At 40.7% G+C, this 18,112-nt stretch overlaps 2 protein-coding genes across 3 annotated transcripts; one reads left to right on the forward strand and one right to left on the reverse strand.

Annotated features, from left to right (window-relative positions):
- Positions 1–5,205: 5,205 nt before the first annotated feature.
- LOC142385230 (uncharacterized) lies at positions 5,206–10,503 on the forward strand. Of its 2 annotated transcripts, XM_075471565.1 has the most exons (4): positions 5,206–5,322; positions 6,811–6,950; positions 7,093–8,039; positions 8,258–8,341. In XM_075471565.1, the coding sequence occupies exons 1-4, from the start codon at positions 5,251–5,253 to the stop codon at positions 8,260–8,262; spliced, it is 1,164 nt and encodes a 387-aa protein (XP_075327680.1). In that variant the 5' UTR covers positions 5,206–5,250; the 3' UTR covers positions 8,263–8,341. The 2 variants fall into 2 exon arrangements, with proteins under 2 accessions (XP_075327680.1, XP_075327670.1); XM_075471555.1 differs by having other exon boundaries at positions 7,093–10,503.
- A 323-nt stretch (positions 10,504–10,826) lies between these two features.
- LOC142385237 (uncharacterized) lies at positions 10,827–17,525 on the reverse strand. The gene is made up of 7 exons (XM_075471579.1): positions 17,417–17,525; positions 13,867–13,989; positions 13,652–13,765; positions 12,590–12,646; positions 12,095–12,247; positions 11,538–11,651; positions 10,827–11,405 (listed from the first exon to the last, which is right to left on the reverse strand). Exons 2-7 carry the CDS (start codon positions 13,987–13,989, stop codon positions 11,358–11,360), a joined length of 609 nt encoding a protein of 202 aa, XP_075327694.1. The 5' UTR covers positions 17,417–17,525; the 3' UTR covers positions 10,827–11,357.
- Between the last annotated feature and the right edge of the window lie 587 nt (positions 17,526–18,112).

The following is an 18,112-nucleotide window of genomic DNA, read 5'->3' on the forward strand; positions in this document are numbered from 1 at the left end:
ATTGAAGTAGTTTCAACATATGAACAATACGGTGTGGGATAACCTTCGATATACCTTTGGTATAACTTAAGCCTGTCTCTTTAGATGGCTGTATGATTCCTTTACTGCTCCTGTGGCCACCATTAGAATAAAAGTATCAAAATACTTAGTCATTTTATTGGTGTTGGAGGCAGATGGAATACTGGCTTGGACGAAGGGGTAGAATATGGAGCAAAGGTACATTGGCTTAAATAGAATTTGGCGCGTCTCATGTCCCCACAGTCAACGGCAGTTGCACTCTCTTCAGTCTGACATGAATCATGCTGCTCCCTGGCACTGCTTTTTTGGCAGCCGCAGTAGTTCTTAAGCAAACCTGCTGGTCCGGTGCCAACGTGTGTGTTTTTGTGGGGTCATTCATGAAGGGATGAGCGTGGACACAATGTCATGCCAAAGTGCTAAGAATACCAGCTATGACGACTACAGTCTGGATATATGAGTTAAGGAGGGAGCGAGGTGAAGATGATGTTACGTAGAGGTGTAAAAATGGAAACTGGACAGCAAGGACACTGCTGGAGCCTTGTACTGTATGTGTTGCAGAAAGAGGAATGTGGTCAGATGTCATGATTATGCGTGTGTTTTGTGATGAGTCAGGACTATTTACTTTGAGTGTGGAACCAGAAGGGCATTTCAAACCAAGCAGGTAAATTCTATTCAGACCAGCAATGCTAGTGAATATGTTGTTCTCTGAAATATCTGCTACTGCTGAATAAAGCTTGCACAGATAGCTTTTATCCCATAAAGGAGTAATACTCCTGAATTTGATGGTCCCCTAGTTTTTTACCTTGCAACAAAGTTGACAACTTGGCAATAGCCATAAAGTTTTGTCCAAACATTTATCGTCTTATCAATGTGGCCCAGAATGTAAGTCTTTTTTAAATCTTTTTTAATTAAATTTATCTATTTATTTTTTGTAGAATGTAAGTCTTAAAGGTAGGGTAGGAGATCCTGGATTTTGAGTCCAGCGAAGCTGCGTTTTGAAAATACACCGGTAAAAAGTCCCAACCCTTTTCTTCACTTTCCCCCCCGAAGGCACACCTCTAGAGTACATGAACGCGCACGAGCACGAAGGTGCACGAAGGTGCACGAGCGCTGTTCTGACAGCAAGCATCGATCGTTGCCGTATTTAGTATTTAGTATATGCTAACTATACGTTTAATAATGCTAGGTGCTAGCCAAGCTGGCTCTAGTTTAGCTTCCTGCCAAGCTTCTGGACGCGTAATTCGTTCACGGAGGAGGGTAGGGTACGCGCACAGGGGGGAGGAGGGGGAGGGAGGAGCAGATTGCAGTTTGATAGATGGCATCAGGATCCAATCATTGTGATAGTGTTTTTCCTAGATTGTACGTTCTAGAGGCCACTAAAACTTTTCATATTTGTGTCAAAACTTTTAATTAATTGGTTGCAATGGGGGTGTGAAGAGTATTTCAAGCAATATGTAAAAAAATGTTCCAGAAAAAGATCCCCTATCTATCAAATGGCGTCTGGTTCTTCCCATGCTGCTTTGCGCGCGATTCATAGCCAATCGTATCACTTATACTAGATGACGACAGAAATTCGACGAGGAAGAAAAAGAAAAAAAAGCAAAATAAAAGTAAACTTGCGTGCTAAGCTACTTAAAACACTTTCTAAGGCTTCATCGAACGGTAACGTTGTGTCCGCTGGACCGCTGCCATGTTGGATTAACACTCATAGACGTCGTCATCGTCTTGCTGCCCCCCCCGTTCTGTGATTGGTTCCCAAACTCTGGCAAAAATAAGGGCGGTGGTTTCCAGGCTGACTTTGCAGTGAGAATGAAATCGTGCGCAAAGCAGCATGGGAATTCCCAGGCTAGGTTTTTATTGTAATTGTCTAGGGCCACAAAAAGATCAAAATTTCAATTATTCCAATGCTTCATGTGGTTATGACTGCTGTTTCTCTACCATTAACAAAGAAAAATCTTACAAAATATCAGTAATGTCTTCCATTTCTGTACTCCAAACAGAAAAATAATAAAGACTGGGGCAGATGGTGGGAAGGCCAGTGCTTTTAAAAAAGTGGCTGTCTTGATTCATTTCAATTTAGGTTTTCTAGAGTTTTTCCAAATGTCTTTTTCCTTCACAACTTTATTCTTTTTTTTGCACATGTTCTGCTTTCATCCCACAGTCATACTGTTCAGGTCAGCCAGCACACCGCCTGTATGTGTGAATGCATAGGTTTCCACTGGACTGCTGCCTGCCGGGACTGACAGCAGTTTTCTAAGTAAAAAGTAGGCATAGATTGTGAATGGATTCAGGTTTCAACAATGTTTCGAGTGTTAATGCAAGGCCTGCTTAAGCGAGATATTGAACAAATACCCAATTTAACACAATCTTCTTTATGGTATAAAATTATAGAGTGACGACGTTTGCATACACTTTGACTTCATAACTTTCTTTTTCTTTTTTCAACTTTTTTCACCACTTTTGGCTGAGATTGTATCCTTGTTTCATATTTGGTGTGCGTCCTGACACTAATCATGTGTGTCCACATCAAAAATACTGATGACTTTACACATGCTACCAGGTTGAAGATTGTTGTAAACTCAGTTTTCAGATTTGGTTGCATCTTAGCAGCAACAACCCTAAGCATAAAAAGAATGCGAAGCAGTGGCTTTATTTGATTAACCTTTTAGGGGAACCAGTAAGTTTTCAAATTGCCTGTACTCTTTCACCAAAACCTTAAGATTTAAAAATGATATTGACATAACCATTGTCTACTTCTTGTAATTCAACCCTTAAACTGTGCAGGTTTGATGAGTGCAGTCCCAGAACGTGGCGTGTCTCCAAAGGCTGTAGCTGTATTTGTGACCACGGGAGACACTCTCTTCAGCAGGCAGCTGGTACAGTACGTGAGCTATGTTACCACGTACCCAGTAAATGGAAACACTCGAGATCATTATGTATCAAGCTCACATGTGGTACTCTGTGAGAGAAACCAGGTTACTCCGGTTCTTAGATCCTCGCCCTGGCTTCCAGTTAAATATAGAATAGGATTTAAGGCCAAACTCATGGTCTGTAAGGCTCTCAATGGTCTTGGCCAAAAATATACAAGCTTGGAGAAAATCTTGGATATGCAGGTCAGCTGGTTGTGCCCAGAGTTCAGACGGCACATGGTGAAATGGCTTTTAGCCATCATGCTACCCACTACTGGAATCAGCTCCCTTTGTGACTAAAACAGATCTTTTTTTATTTTTAGTTAATACGTTCACAATTTTTCATAATCTAATTTAAACCTACCTATACTTAACTTGCATAAACTTCTATTTTGTTCTCAACAATAGGATTAGCATTTCAATTCTTTATTTCTAATAGATTTGTAAGTTTCTTCTCCCATTATTAGCCTTTTGCTGTTTCCGCTTCCATTCATGCCCTTTGCGTGAAAGTCAACATATATAAATTTGCCTCATTTTTCTGTATATTTGTGAGCAATATGATTGCTTGAATTATATCATCATTTTTCTTAATAATTTTACAGCAAAGAACATTAAAGGTTAGCTGGAGTGGACGGATGATGCGAGACATCCTGACCATTAGAAAATACGAGGAGTCACAAATCAGTGCTATTTTTGATTAATTACTTTCTTTAAATAGCACTGTAACATCTTGTGCATACAATACTAAAACAATGCTAGACACGAGAAGAAGGAACACGCTGACCGACAAGCAACCCTGAATTTGAAAAAGCTGGGATGCCGTTTTGAATTTAGAATGAAAGGGAATGCAAGTAGTTCACAAAAAAAAAAGATGTGCTAATTTTACGTTGATGTTAGTAACACTTTAAAAAAAAAAGGGAATCCGGGGCCTGTTTACTACTGTGCTGCTTCATCATTTATTTCAACAAAACTTTGTATGGTAACTATGGAGACCAGATCTTGTAGTTTTGAAAGTGGAACATGGGCCATATATTGGTATGGGCATTATAAGGCAGAAAACCAGTATTGCTCTGCCTAGAGCATGACATCTGAATTTGACTGTCTGTTGATTGATTGATTGATTGATTGATTGATTGATTGTACAGTAAAAGTATGTGATATTCACACCTAACCCTTCTTGATACATATTTTGATAGTGCATGCAATTTTGTTATCTTGTGAACAATTTATTATTGCTCCCACAAGGTTAATTTTAAATTGTCCACAATGTGATGCAGTGTATTGCAGTAGTATTTCCATTGCACAGTTGTCAGGGAAAATGTCCCACTGCCCAGTGGATAGCAAGAGGTGTGGCTGTAACATTAGACCGCCGGAGAGATTAAAAGGCGTGACGGGCACGTGGGTTCGTAGGGTGGAGAAATGTCTCAGTATGGAGTTGTCAACAAAACGTCAGCTGAGGGGAACCGGCCCCTGACACCAGTGAAGCTTCTCTCTGTAGAAATAAAGCAGATAGAAATGTTTATGTGACTGACACACTTCTTCTTCAGTGGTATTTCTGATGGCCTAACTTTGACAGTACAGAAGAAGACTGTAGAGGAGACTCAAGAGTTGAAAAATGACTATAGTTAATGCTTTGATAACTGATACCTTTTTGAAATGTTCCTATTTCATTAGTATTATTTCTTATGTTTATATAATTTCCATTTGGGATGAATAAAGTATTTTTTCGTTTATATTAGATTTTCATTTAAGCTTTGTTTAATCAAGAGAATAAGAGCCTTGGGATTTAAAAGATCCTGGACAACCAGCACAAATTACACAAAAGAACATGTACACGATATATGCTTCACATTTTACAGGTAAACTGCTCCTGTAATTGTGGGTCAGGCATTCTCCCTGACACTCCACAGTTCAAGCTCACTCTAGTCTAATACTGTTCTGTAACTGACCGCTGACCTCTCATAAAATGCACAAAAAGTCACGAGTATGATATCTGTGCGGTTTGCCATTCTCTTCTAAGCAGCAATGACAGCCGTTTTTTGCTTCGTTCAGAAAAATGACTTGCCTGATAGTCTTCTTGTGATATGAGTAGAAATGCCTGCTCTATTTGCTACAGTTCTATGGTGTCATGTTGGTTCTCTGGGAGCCGGTGTCAGTCCCCCTCCATAAGAGGCCATGGAGATTCTGACGTCAGGGGGCAGCACTCCTTATAAGCACCTGACCCTCGACGTCATGTCTCGCACCCAATATGAAAAGCGTGTGATTGTTTTCCGAATGAGACAGTGTGCACAGATAGTAAAGTGGGTTTATATATCCTCCATGGATGTTCTTTCCTTCATTTAACCGTGAGCAAGACTGTGGGTGTTTGCAGCTCCTCTCCACATATAACATGGAGGTAAGACTGTTTAATTTCTTCCTAATTTTCATGTTCAGACAGCCTGTGATGTTCACATAGTCTACAACTTATAGTACGTGATGCTACTATAATTTTAAAAAAGGTTGCAGTTTGCTCTTTGCTGGGGGCCGTTTTTTATTATTTATTTCTCTTTAATGTTGATTTCTGCTGATTATAAATACATATATACATCAATTAATAAACTATTAGCATGAATGTATTTAGCTGATGTACTAAAGCAGTTCTGGAGAACAGTTAAATGAATGTCCCAGTGTTATTTAAACAACTTGTAGTAATAAAGAAATCATTTTATTAAGTACTACTGTTCAGTTTTCAAAAGTTGTGATGTTGAGAAAAATTTGGTCTCATGAAAGTAGATAAAGGCTCGCTTTGTAGTTGATGCCACCGACATATTTGAAAAAAATGGGACTAAAGCATATGCACCCTTGTGTTACACTGCGTCAGTTTTGGGGAAATGAGCAGAGGAATTCCATGGTTTTCAGAGAAAATCGTATCTTCAGCTTCACTTAAGATTTCAGCTTTTTTCTTTTCAATATTCTGCTGTACCTCTTCTGACAGATCTAGACTGTAGGCACACCAGTTTAACACAGTGACTATTTACTGCAGTGACATGCTGGGGCATGCAGAAAGTGGTTTGAGGCAGTGTTCTGGATCTTTATTTTTGTTTTTTGTTGGCACGATACAGTTTTGATTTGCATTTGAGAGTGCACAGAGGAACTGTGTTAACTGACAGTGATTTTTAACAGTGTTCCTAAGCTTATGCAATGACTTCCACTTCAGAATTGTGTCTATTTTTAAAGCAGTACAACTTTGGGGCCTAAAGATGACAGCTATTCAGTTCTGGGATTCAGCCTCGTGAAGTGCTTTTCCCCAGATTGTCTAAATCTTTTGCGTGTGTTTATATGTCAATATCTTTGACTTCCAAGGTTTCATTTTTTGGTTTGTTTGTTTTTCACTTTCCTCAGTATCTCAGCTTTTTTTTACTGTACGGGGCTTAAAACATAGCTTTGCAATGTAAAGTCTAAACATCCCTTGAAGGTTTTCAGACACAAGATGCCAGGGTACTGAAGGCTAGCAGCCACAGTCGAAATGTCAAGAGCTTGTTCCCAACCTTTTTCTATCAGAGCCAAGAACACATAGTAGTTTTGGATTGCTTCCAACTCCTCCTTAAAAGAACAACAGCAATTGTGATGGAACACTCAGTCCTTATTCAGTGCAAAAAGTATAATCCAGTTTTTGAAGTCTTTATAAGCCTTTTTTTCTGTTTCCGTGCTGTCGTGGAACCAAAGTCATAAACAGACAGAATCTTACAATAACGGCACTTTGTTATTTGAAAATGCTCCCTCAATTTAGAAGCATCTAGATGTAACCTTTGAGTGTATGTTTACATTCTAAAAGACCATAAGGTGACACTAGTACATTAAAGCATTTTTCATAGGAATGCTTCTGTTTGGTCATATTCTCCAGGTGGAAACCTGTGCTGTGGAAGGTTGCCACCACGCAGCTTCACTGTTGGGATGTCTGAACTTTCAGCGTGAACGAGCTCAATACTGTGACTGTGTACTCCGACAGAAACAGAGCTCAGGTCAGCTCTACCCCGCACACAGGTGAGGATCAGAAAAATGAGTTTTCTACTACATGTTCATATTGGAAAAATAACTACATATTTTGGACATATCGCATTGTATGTCTTGGATGATATTTATGATTTTATGCCTGATCAAATCATGTTGGTCTTTTCTTTCTCAGGTGTGTTCTGGCAGCTTCTAGTCCTGTGTTGGCATCTCTCCTGTCCTCTACCGGTGCCCTGGTGGAACTGCAGGATTCCTGTTTGTCTGACTCAGTATTAGGACCTCTTTTGGACTACATTTACACTGGGGCTTTGCCATACACTCTCAACAGGGAGCAGTATCCCAGACTGCTCACTGCTGCCTGCCACCTGCAGATGAATGAACTGCAGGATGCTCTGAGAGAAGCTTGGCGACAGGCTGAGATAAATGCTGCAGATGATGCCAGTGCTTCAGATGGTGCTGTGATGGATCCATATAAAAATTTTAATAAACCCTATACGAGTGATTTGAAGGCCTTCGGTGACCCTTCATCGTCAACCAGTATGGATTCTTTTGGGAGATTCGAAGACACAAGAAAACCGTGTTCAGTCCGAGTGGACACGTTTGATAAAGCACAGATTAACTCAGTCAGCATGGATTCCAGTGTTACAGATGGAGAAACAGATATGAGTAAAAACGATGCAAAGCACTGTGGTAGAGCAGATGCATGTTTACTTGAATACATTGATACAGTATATGAAAGTGACGACAGACAAGCAACTTGTTCGACTAAACGGAATTTGATGCAGAATAACCCTGGCACTGATGAGGTGGATGACGTATCTGCAGTGAATAAAGAAGTGGATGAGGATCAGTTCCATTCAGATGGTTTTATGAAATCAGAGGTCTGGCAGAGGAGCACAGAGGAAGAGCTATCGATAACATATGAGGGCAGAGGGAGCTCATCCTCACTACCACATCCATGTTATGGGGCAGTACCAGTCATCTGTCACGGCAGTAGGGCTTCTGTCTGCCAGCTTGCAGAAGTCTGCCCAGTGCCTACTTACCACCCAGCGTTCCAGTCCTCACTCAGCACAGCGCCTGACTCACATTCAGCCAGCACCGACAGTGACAACACTTGTGAAGGTATTTCCTCTAAACACAAAAATCAAGTTAGAGCACAAATTCAGGACTCCAATCACAATGAAAAGTCCATTGTATGTGCCACTCATCGTGAGTTAAATGTGGACTACAGCAGCAGACAGACAGATCAATTTATGATCAGCAACAACATTCTTACAGGCAAGGGTTTATCTCACATTACAGTACATAATGATCAGCTTGCTCATTGTGATTCATTTCAGACTAACGCTAAACATCTTGCAGAGGATTTGGTGCCACGGAATAAGGACTGGAGCAAAGACAGTTTCCACCCCAAACATCAACCCTTAAATTGTTTTGAATACAACAATGTCTCTTTGGCTACTGCAAAAGAGGAGCAATCGCAAGACTGTGAATCTGCTGCTTCACTTCCCACTGAGGACTCAGACACAGGAAGTGACTCACAAAATGTATGTTTCGAGGTGGAAGCGAAAGATGAACATGGTTCCTCTTTCGAGTGTCCTACTGAAATGGATATACAGGACAGCAACTGTAACTCCTCTGGACCTGAGATAAATTGGTACCCTAACATGTGTATGGGTAATAAAAGCAGAAAATATGCTCCCTCTAGCCAACATGAGTACGATTCAAACACAAGACATACTGCTATGCAGCACACAGGACAGAGAGTGGATTTGTGTGTTCCACTTTCCAGCACACTACAATCAGGTTTGGATAATGTCACTGAATGCATCACGTTTCTAGAACCTAAAAAGATCTCTGGCACTAAAACCGTAGAGCCGTGCTTAACTTCAACAACACCTGTGGACACAAGGACACCTGACACAACAACTGGTAGCAAAGGCCAGTCATACAATGGACATCCTCATTCTCAGTGTCAGGAGGACACGCACTTATCACACAGATACGCACAGATACAGATACCTGGCCAATCCCATCACTCAGATGAGTTGAGTGAGGAGGACAAGGCTGGTTCCTTTGCCATTACAGGTCAAAGTCCCCCGAAGCGGCACTATCCTACAGAGTTTACAGATCAGGTTCTCCTCGTGGACACAAACACTAAAGCTGCTGAGGAGACAGGAGTCGGTCCTGGGGACAGAACCGAGAACGCGATCAAGATTCATGATAAAGCTCAAAGGTGTGAGGAACCATCTGTCGCATGGACTGAGATGAAAAAAATCCAAAAAGGGGCTAAATTTGGCACTAAGACTTTTGATGAGACTAATGAAAAGACAAATGTTCAGGAAAGAAAATTTGTAGGTAAAGACCGCAGCAGGCGAGGAGCGCAGATCACTCCAAATGCCGGGTTCATTGAGGTTTCCCACCCTAACAAGGGTGAGAACAAAATAAGCACCCGGCCAGTCTGTTCAACTCAGAGTGTGCCAGACTCGGTACAAGCCTCCATGCCATCCATTTTGTCTGTTTGCATACCTTCCAACCTTTCAGCCAACATGCCAACAGAGAGGTCAGCTCATCTGTCATCTCCTTCTCACCAACCTTTCCAGTGCTCTCTGTGCGATCGTTCCTTTAGCCAGCGAGGCTCTCTGAACAGACATGTGCGGAGCCACCTTGGCGTACGGCCCTTCTCCTGTCCCCGCTGCCCTATGACCTTTTCACGCCAGTACCGTGTCACAGAGCACATGCGTGTTCACCAGCGCTGTGCTCTAGGGCATGACTTTCATAAGCCCCCTGACTCTTCGATTAGTGACATTGAACATAATTGAAACTTGTTTATATCGAAAGACAATATAAGACAATGTAACATGGCATCTTGTTTGTGGATGCAACCCCTCAGAGTGATAAAACCACAGAGGATTAATACATGACCCTTCCCTCAGATTTAAGGGATTTCTATTTAGCTTTCAGTTTGTTTATTTACTTTATTTCTTTGGTTCAATCTTCTATTTTCAGTGGAAATGTGTAGCAGTTTGGAGTTTCTATGCCTGTTTGTTATAAGTTATCCATGGTAGTCCGACATCACACATAGACTTCATGTTGGTTTGTTGTCATCAATCTGCACATACATGTCTCTTCTCATTTGTAAGTCTCTTTGGATAAAAGCATCTGCTAAATGCATAAACATAAACATTCTCATTTCAAACCATTTTTTCCCCCAATTTTTGAATGTTAGCCTGATATCGATAGTTATTTACTTTTTTTTTTATAACTCCATTCCATTTGTTATTGTAGTATAAGTGTGTTCAATCAGTTCTACCTTACATTACAGATTACTCTGCACTGTCTTTTATTGAAAAATATATCTATGTGTAATACTTCCCATACTTTGCCCTGTACATGTGGCCAGTACTTTGTGTGTTTAAAATGTTTGTGCTGATGGTGTGCTGTGAAACATGAGCGAGTTATGTGAATACTCCATCTTGTCTTTGCCAGAGTTTTCTGGAAGGTTTATGCTACAGTTTATTGGTGATTGTTAAAGTTGTTAACATCAGATTTTCATATTCTGAACCTCCCACTCTGTTGATTGAATAAAAAAAAAAAGACAGAACATCACTTTCACCTAAAATGTCTCAAACTTAACATGTTTTTGTTTAGTAACCCAGCATCTCTCCAGTAAATGCTAGTAAAGCATAAATAAATACCATAAACACGTGGACTGTCTGTTATCCTAAAGGTAAGTGGTCAGATAGTAGCTTCAGTAACGTCGTTCTGCCTTTCAATTTTTTCAATTCACCATTTGAATCGGTGCAAATGTAGAGATGTGAGCAGCAATTTGGGTATCTGGAACCCAGCTAGTAAAACGGTCCATCAAGGGTCTTCACAATGAAATGGAGTAGGCTGCAGCAGGTGAGATTTCAGTTAATATTCTTTTATTGACTTATAACTCATCAATTCAGCTGTTAGTAAATTATCTATAAACTCATTATGTGGCCATAACTACCTGTAAACAATCAGGAAAGAGTGTCTTATATAACTGTTTCCTATTTGCTTTATATAGAGAACCTGTAACCTTATCTCAGTTTGACTCCTCCCTTGATTCATTTGGCTGGTTCAGATGTAGTGCAAACATAATGTGGAAAAAGGTCAGCCAACACCAGACTGCACCTTGACAGTTAACTTTCTGTGCTAAAGGGAAAGTTCAATGTTCTGTTGGTTCTTGTGGCACATGTCAAAAGAGGAAAGTGTCGCACTGACATAGTGGAGGAACTAAGTAATCACCACAAGACTGTACATCTTGCACCAACATGCTAGAGAGAAGTGGTTCATATTTAGAAATGTAGTATGCTTGGATCTCCAGCCAAGTGAGATACAAATGTCTGTGAATGCTTCCTATTCCCTCTCTCTGCTCGACACATCACACATCAGATCTTCCTCTGGAACTTGTTATTCAGCTGGTGTTTCAGTTGAGGTTGTGCTCATCACAACAATAGCCTAGGGGGAGGAGAAAGAATGCTTCAGTTAATTGGTCCACTTGTTGCAATGTTTTTTTTGTTAAAGCTTAGCAAATAATGCACAAGACCACCTTTCAGTGGAACATGCGCTGTCAGTGAAGAGTCGTTTTACCTGACTTCTTGTAGAGCGCAGGGCAGCACCAGCAAGCGCTGACATTACAATGAAAATGATAGCACCAACACAGCTGTGGAACAAAAGGACTGCCTCCATAGACACTCCCATAGCCTGAACAAACACAACCAGTATACACTCAAAAACTCATGCCAACATGCTTGATCTTAGATTCATATTTTTAAATCGTAGATAATAGTTATGACTTAAGGCAAAAAGTAATCTGGGTATAAAATCGCTGTGCAATTTAATACATCCCATTGATTCTTTATTTAGTAGTTTTTGTAATTTAATCTGGATTCTAGTTTTTATTTGGGCTGTTTTATTTCATAGCATCGCAAAGTCAAGACATAAAAAGGGCAGAAATAAGAACATTTTATTTCAAGTCAAGAGGCACACTGTATTAAGACTATGTGGACTGTTTGATATGATATAAGGAATAATTTCTTAAAACAACCTAGAAAACGGGAGCTGGCTTTAGATTTGGATCACAGAACATCACCAACCAACAATCACAAAACAATAAATTGGCAGATTAAAAAAAAGACAATAATCACCTCAGCATATGAACCCCATAATATTTCAATGTCTGTTGTGTTGTCGTCATAATGGTACAAGTATCTGTGCGTGTGAACATTGGCCAGGATGAAGAGAATTGCCCAACATGCAAGCAGTATGGACACGATGCTCAGAGCTAAGGATATGGTTACCTGCACGTAGACACCAGCAGAGAGACGACAGAAAAACGGGAGAGAAAAATGCTCATTTTAATTGTTCGTGCAGCATAGTGACAACATGAACAGCCCTGCAAATAAACAATTCAGTCAGCTAAGAAAACCACCTACATGAAGTAAATTGAGTATTTTCATGTTTCAGTGGCAAAGAAAACACATAAACATCATGATGCAAATGATTAATTGAAGCTGATTATTCTTACATGAGACTGTCTGTGTATGGATTCTTAACGAACTGTTTTATTTGCAAGGCTGTCTTGGTTGCCTAATAGGGAGTTCTAGAAAAACATTGCCTCAAAATAAAATGGTGGAACTTACTGTTTTCTTGGTGGGGTTTAGCTCTGTCAGAATATACAGAATTCCACTTATGATGAACTATGAGGGGAAAAGGAAAAAAACGTCCTCAGTCATAAATCCATTAAATATTTTTGGTTTCTATAGAACTGCATTAGTAAAGCCAAACCTCAACCAACAGCTGCCGATTAAATGTTTAAAACAGTTACAGTGCATGGGTAATCCCTACTACTGGGATATTACAACTTTTGTTGCCTTGCAAGCAGGAATTAAAACTTTTTTTTTGTGGGCTTTGTTTCATTCGATCAACACGAGATGCCTACCACTCTGAAGGGGCAAATTTATCGTAATTGTCAAACAAACAAGAAATTAGACAGTGATTTGTAGAACCCCTTTTTGCTCTTTGGGTTTTAAGCCCCTGAGATTTATACCCATTCTTCGAGGTAAAACTGGTTGAGCTCCTTCAAGCCTTTGCCTGTTTATGCCACCATCCACCATTACATCAGTTCAATGAAAAGATGTCCTTGAAGAATAAAGCTGCCACCACCATGCTTTACTGTGGGGGTAGTTTTCACAGGATGATGAGAGCTCCTGGGTTTGCACCAAGCCTATTGTTTTCCTTTATAGCAAACATTTCCATTTGAGTGTCATATTATCTGAGAACTTTCCTCACATGTATTTAGGGAGTCTCCCAGACACCTAAAAATGTGCTCTCCTGTTCTTTTAGAAACAGCCATTCTTTGCAGCTCTTTCAGAGTTACCTTTGGGAGTTATTCCATTAAGGCGGTTCCAGTGCTGGTTCAGAGCCAGAGCCTATATTTAAGAAATATTTAAACATACAGATACTATTTTTCAGTTTCTAATAATTGAGAACACCTTCAACCTCTTCTTTTTTTTCCCGTTCAGTGCCACTTGACCAATTTGTAGAGTTTTGTGTAGGTTCATGCCAGAAAATGCAGGAAAAAGGGGTGTGACTACTATTTTAAGACACTATGCTATTCGCCTTCCACCTGTTCCTAAATGAATGTTGACTGCTATAGATTTGCCGTTTATAAATTCGCTGCATCATCTTGAGGAGCTACCAACCAATATTCCCAGTACGAGGCCTGGCGGGATGGTTCTCCATACGTGGTTAGAAGATTGCATGGTGACAGCGATGGAAAAAATGATGAGGGATGCGCCCATGACCAGCACAACAGTCTAGGATAAATAAAAAAAAAAACAAATTAGCTTGAACCCTTCAGCTCTATTTTCCTCCAAGTATTTGATCATTTGTGAATGGATGAGCGTGTGTGTCTCACGCCCATGATCTTGGGTTGCCCCTTCAAGAAGCGGTGTAAAGGTTTGGTCCCTCCCACTGCGGTATCTCGAAGACTTCCATTATTTCCACTCCGTTCACCCGAAGTGTAGAGCTCAACAGACATCTGAAGGGCCATCGCAGAGCGGAGGTAAATGGAATGAGATCATAGATATAAGCATTTAGCTTGCAACTGTAGGCCTACGCTTTAAAAGAAACAACTAAATTTACTCAAAAATCTATCTTTAGTCTCAGCGAATTGTGGCAGCAGGAAACAATGTTCAGCCCTACGATGTGTGACATCAGAACCATGTCTTTCACAACATTATGTCTTTCATAACATATTGAGTAGATCCTTGTCATTCCACCAAAACGGCTTTGACTGATCAGGGTATGGACAATAACGCATCTGCAGGAGTCCTGGAGAGACGGGACATGAGCAATGCATCATTTGGAATCGTCGTGCTCTTTGAGCCCTTTTCAAAGCAATTTTTAGGAGGGCCCACTTCTATTGCCATGGGACAGTGTTACTGTTTAAATAATGCCAAATAGGCCGTAAGGTGAACCCCGTTTTCGTTTAGGCTCGCTCCGTGCTCTCCGAACTACATGCCCGTTAGCTGATAAAAATGACCAACTTATTTTGCACATATAAAAAAAGTTTCGCGTCACAGAATCCTGTACTTTTTTTAAACCGAGACGTTTTCTGAAGATATTTTCCGCAGGGCTGAATGACGATTTTGACGTTACAAGACACCACGTGACCGCGCTGGACCAATCACGTTGCCGATTTACGACAACAAACTGGAAAAATGACAACCTGTCTGATGCTGTCAAAACTAACCTACAGAAAGGAATCTCGCAAAATATCATTTTAAAGTGAACATAAAATAATAATTATCAACGATAATGCTCATTCATGTATTTCTGAATTGAGCCAATTTAGCCATTTACCATTCAGGTATTCATTTACTGATTTATTCACTAATAACTATACAACACATAACAAAATCAAAACAAGTAGGGCATACACATCAACCGGCATAAACTTATATACATAACCATAATAAAAGGAATGATACAAATGGAATAGAATAAAGGTAAAAAAAACCATAAAAAAACGCACGCAGACACACACTATTCCTCACTGTCAGTGTCAGGGCAGCTGTCATCTTCTTTATCCTCTGTTTCCTTTGTGGTGTTTGAACAGCTGGAACACCTGCACAAGTCTACTTTATTAATACTTTATTAATCCCAATTAGGGAAATTGTTTTGTTGCAGCAGCATACAGTATATGAAAACAATTAAAGTAGTAAAAAACAAGCAAATAGAATAGAATAAAATAAATATAAAATAATATAAAATAATATAAAATAAATAAAAATAGTGAATAAACATTTGCTATATACAAATCTACAGTATTTTTGGTTTTTTGTTATTGTTTTTTAGGAGAGACTTCAAGCCTATTGAGGTTGAAGTTCTCTTCCAGCCAGAGGGGAGGTGTTGTATATGGTGATGGCTGCTGGTAGGAAGGATTTCCTGAAACGGTCCTTGTGACAGTGGAGCTGGATGAGCCTATTGGAAAAGGAGCTCTGCTGTCTAACCAGCAGCTGGTGGAGAGGATGGGTGGGGTTATCCATGATGGATAATAGTTTGTTCAGTGTCCTCCTCTCCACCACCGATTCAAATGAGTCCAATCTTTTGCTTTACACATGACCTTATTATTTTAGCCTGATAATTTGCCCTTTTGCAGTGCTGGTGGAGGGCATCACTTGTTGGGGAGATAGATAATTCTGGCAAGGCTGATGATGCCATACAGAAAGCTTTGTACCTAGCCTCATTGATGTTTTCTGCGGTTGGCTGATCGTACAAATGGCATACATATTTGCAAAGTAATGCAAATGTAGAGTGGTCCAAGTTAAATTCAGTCCCCAGATTTCTGAAAGCCTTCAGGTAGACATCTTTCTCGCATGCCACAGCAAATGTCTTCTTTTTGCCTTGTGGTGTCACACCCAGTGAATGTATGGATCCCAATCAAGGCTGAACACACACTGGCTCCGAGAGCTGATGACACCTTGGTAATGTCCATTATGCGTGTTCTGTTGCCCTTCCCTGTGAAGAAGTACAAGCTGCATGGCAATTCTTTCTGCAGACTCACAGCAATGACTGCTACATCAGTGTCAGGGCTCTTAATAATGACAGTCTTATGTTCCTGTGCAGCATGTTGTGCATGCAAAAACACCAGTGTCATATTCTTCGTGGTCACACTGCAGGTCTTCCACAGCACGAACAGACTGCACACCTTCCAGTACAGTCACGGTGCCATTGGTGTTGATGTGCTATGTACAAGCTGAGGTTTCTTCCCACTGCTGTAAGATCAGCATGTGGCCACGCATCGTATAAGAACTCAGCAAGTGCTTCTTTATTTGTTCCTTCTGATTCCTTCCATTCCACCTTGTGCAGGTGAAATTCTGTGTTTCCTCATGCTTAACAGAAGATATGTGCATGTAACAAATCTTTCGGTCGAAATTTCGTCTTCTTCGGTACTGCTGGATGATCGCGCTGCTGCTGCGGTGCTGTTTTTGTTTACCAGCTCAGCTGACATACCAGCTATCCGATTCGTCCATTCTGATGACGTCTCAACCGTGGCACCTCTCGCGAGCCAAATTGTTATTACGCCTGCCGAATATGTACATACGCCTTGCCAGGCACTAGTTATTCCTTTAAACGTTGCGAACTAAAAAAGTACTGTGTTCTGAGCGGCGAAACTTTTTTTTAAACCTCAACATAACTCAAATCTTTTTATGAGCTGAAGCGTGTTTGGTTCGGAGAGCGCGGAACAAGCCTGGTGTTCTGAAGGAGTTTTCGAGGTTCACCTTACGGCCTAAAATGTCAAAGTAACATCCATGTGAACGCCAATGCGCGGGGTTTCCCCAGATAACACTAAATTGGAACAAGTTGAGCAGTGCTACTTCACCTGTCAGGGGGTTAAATCAGAGCAACCATTGCTTTTTCATGTAATGTGCCTGTGCTTGCTCCTAAAACATGACAGGGATGTAGTTGTATTTATGTATTTGGCTGAAACAGCAAAAACAGTTCTCAAATGTAAAGCGACTTCAACATAGCTACACCCCTGAAGCTCTGACACATTTTTACATTGATATCATGTTTCTTTTTCTTTGCTAAACCGTCCAGTGGTCACGAGCCAACAAAGACTCCTCGGTTCGGCTCGACCTAACACCTTAGGCTACCACCTGAAAGTTACAATAACTCGCCCACCGCAGGCTAGTGAAGTAATCGCCCTTCCGTCTACAAGGCTAATGTCCAACCTTTTGAACAAATCTCATAGCTGACCTCCAGCATTTAAGCCCAGCCGGTCACAGAGAACACTCCAAACTTTTCCCTTTAAGGAAAGGTCTGCTTTTCCTCCGCTCAGGCCGAAGTTGCGAACATAAAGCAAGTGTGAAGTACCTATGTGAGGATGAGATAAAGCTGAGGCGTAAACGCTAAGCAAACTAGCAACGGGGAAATAAGAGTAGAAAGGAGAAAAGCCAGACCTTGTGAGGCTGTGTGGTCCGAGCAGCAGAGTTGTGGCTGTTTTTTTTTTCTCCACATCAGGCTCACATCTGGAGCAGCGTCACTGTGGTGGGCGGACTGTGGATTCTGGACACCGGAGCGACGGTCACATCAGCCAAGTTACATTTCGTCGTCTTTCTCGAAATTCTAAAGGAATGTGATGTGGCCCTCGTGGGTTTTGACAGGGACCACTTTGAAATATAAAGATCAAAGGAAATAAAAATGTGCTTGTCCAAGAACAGAAGCCTATGCCAAAGAAACGAACGAAAAGGTGGAAACTGAGAATCAGTTTTCAAACTCAAACTGTTCTATTCATAGCAGCTTAAACACGGGGACTGCAGGCAGTCGTTCATTGTCGAAGCAATGGCAATTTGATCTAAATAGAGCTCTCATTCAATTGAGTATTCTGACCCATTTGCAGAAGCAATGTTTTTAAAAGAAAAATATAATCTGTAAGTGATCGAACCTTTCTTCACGCCAATGAAAACTGGGGAGGGAGAAGAGCAAGGATGAGCGGTGTGTGTAAAAGAAAGAGAGAGAGAGAAAGGGGGGATAAAAGGAATGCGATGAAACAGACTGAGTGGAGAGCAAGGAGAGACAATTTCCTGCCTTTCCAAAAGATATACAGCTGATACTCTGGAGCCCATAAACTCAGACACAAAAAATGGCAAAGTGAA

Source organism: Odontesthes bonariensis, chromosome 1, assembly GCF_027942865.1.
Source record: "Odontesthes bonariensis isolate fOdoBon6 chromosome 1, fOdoBon6.hap1, whole genome shotgun sequence".
In the NCBI taxonomy this organism is placed as follows: domain Eukaryota; kingdom Metazoa; phylum Chordata; class Actinopteri; order Atheriniformes; family Atherinopsidae; genus Odontesthes; species Odontesthes bonariensis.

Bases quoted from the DNA above. Each gene is read 5' to 3' on its own strand.
- LOC142385237 (XM_075471579.1), bottom strand. From the start codon at position 13,989: ATGTCTGTTGAGCTCTACACTTCGGGTGAACGGAGTGGAAATAATGGA. The intron at 13,766-13,866 runs GTGAGACACACA...TATTTATCCTAG, and splicing joins GGCAACCCAAGATCATGGGC to ACTGTTGTGCTGGTCATGGG. The intron at 11,406-11,537 runs GTAAAACGACTC...TCCTCCCCCTAG, and splicing joins TGCGCTCTACAAGAAGTCAG to GCTATTGTTGTGATGAGCAC.
- LOC142385230 (XM_075471555.1), top strand. From the start codon at position 5,251: ATGTTCTTTCCTTCATTTAACCGTGAGCAAGACTGTGGGTGTTTGCAG. The intron at 5,323-6,810 runs GTAAGACTGTTT...CATATTCTCCAG, and splicing joins TCTCCACATATAACATGGAG to GTGGAAACCTGTGCTGTGGA. The intron at 6,951-7,092 runs GTGAGGATCAGA...TTTCTTTCTCAG, and splicing joins CAGCTCTACCCCGCACACAG to GTGTGTTCTGGCAGCTTCTA.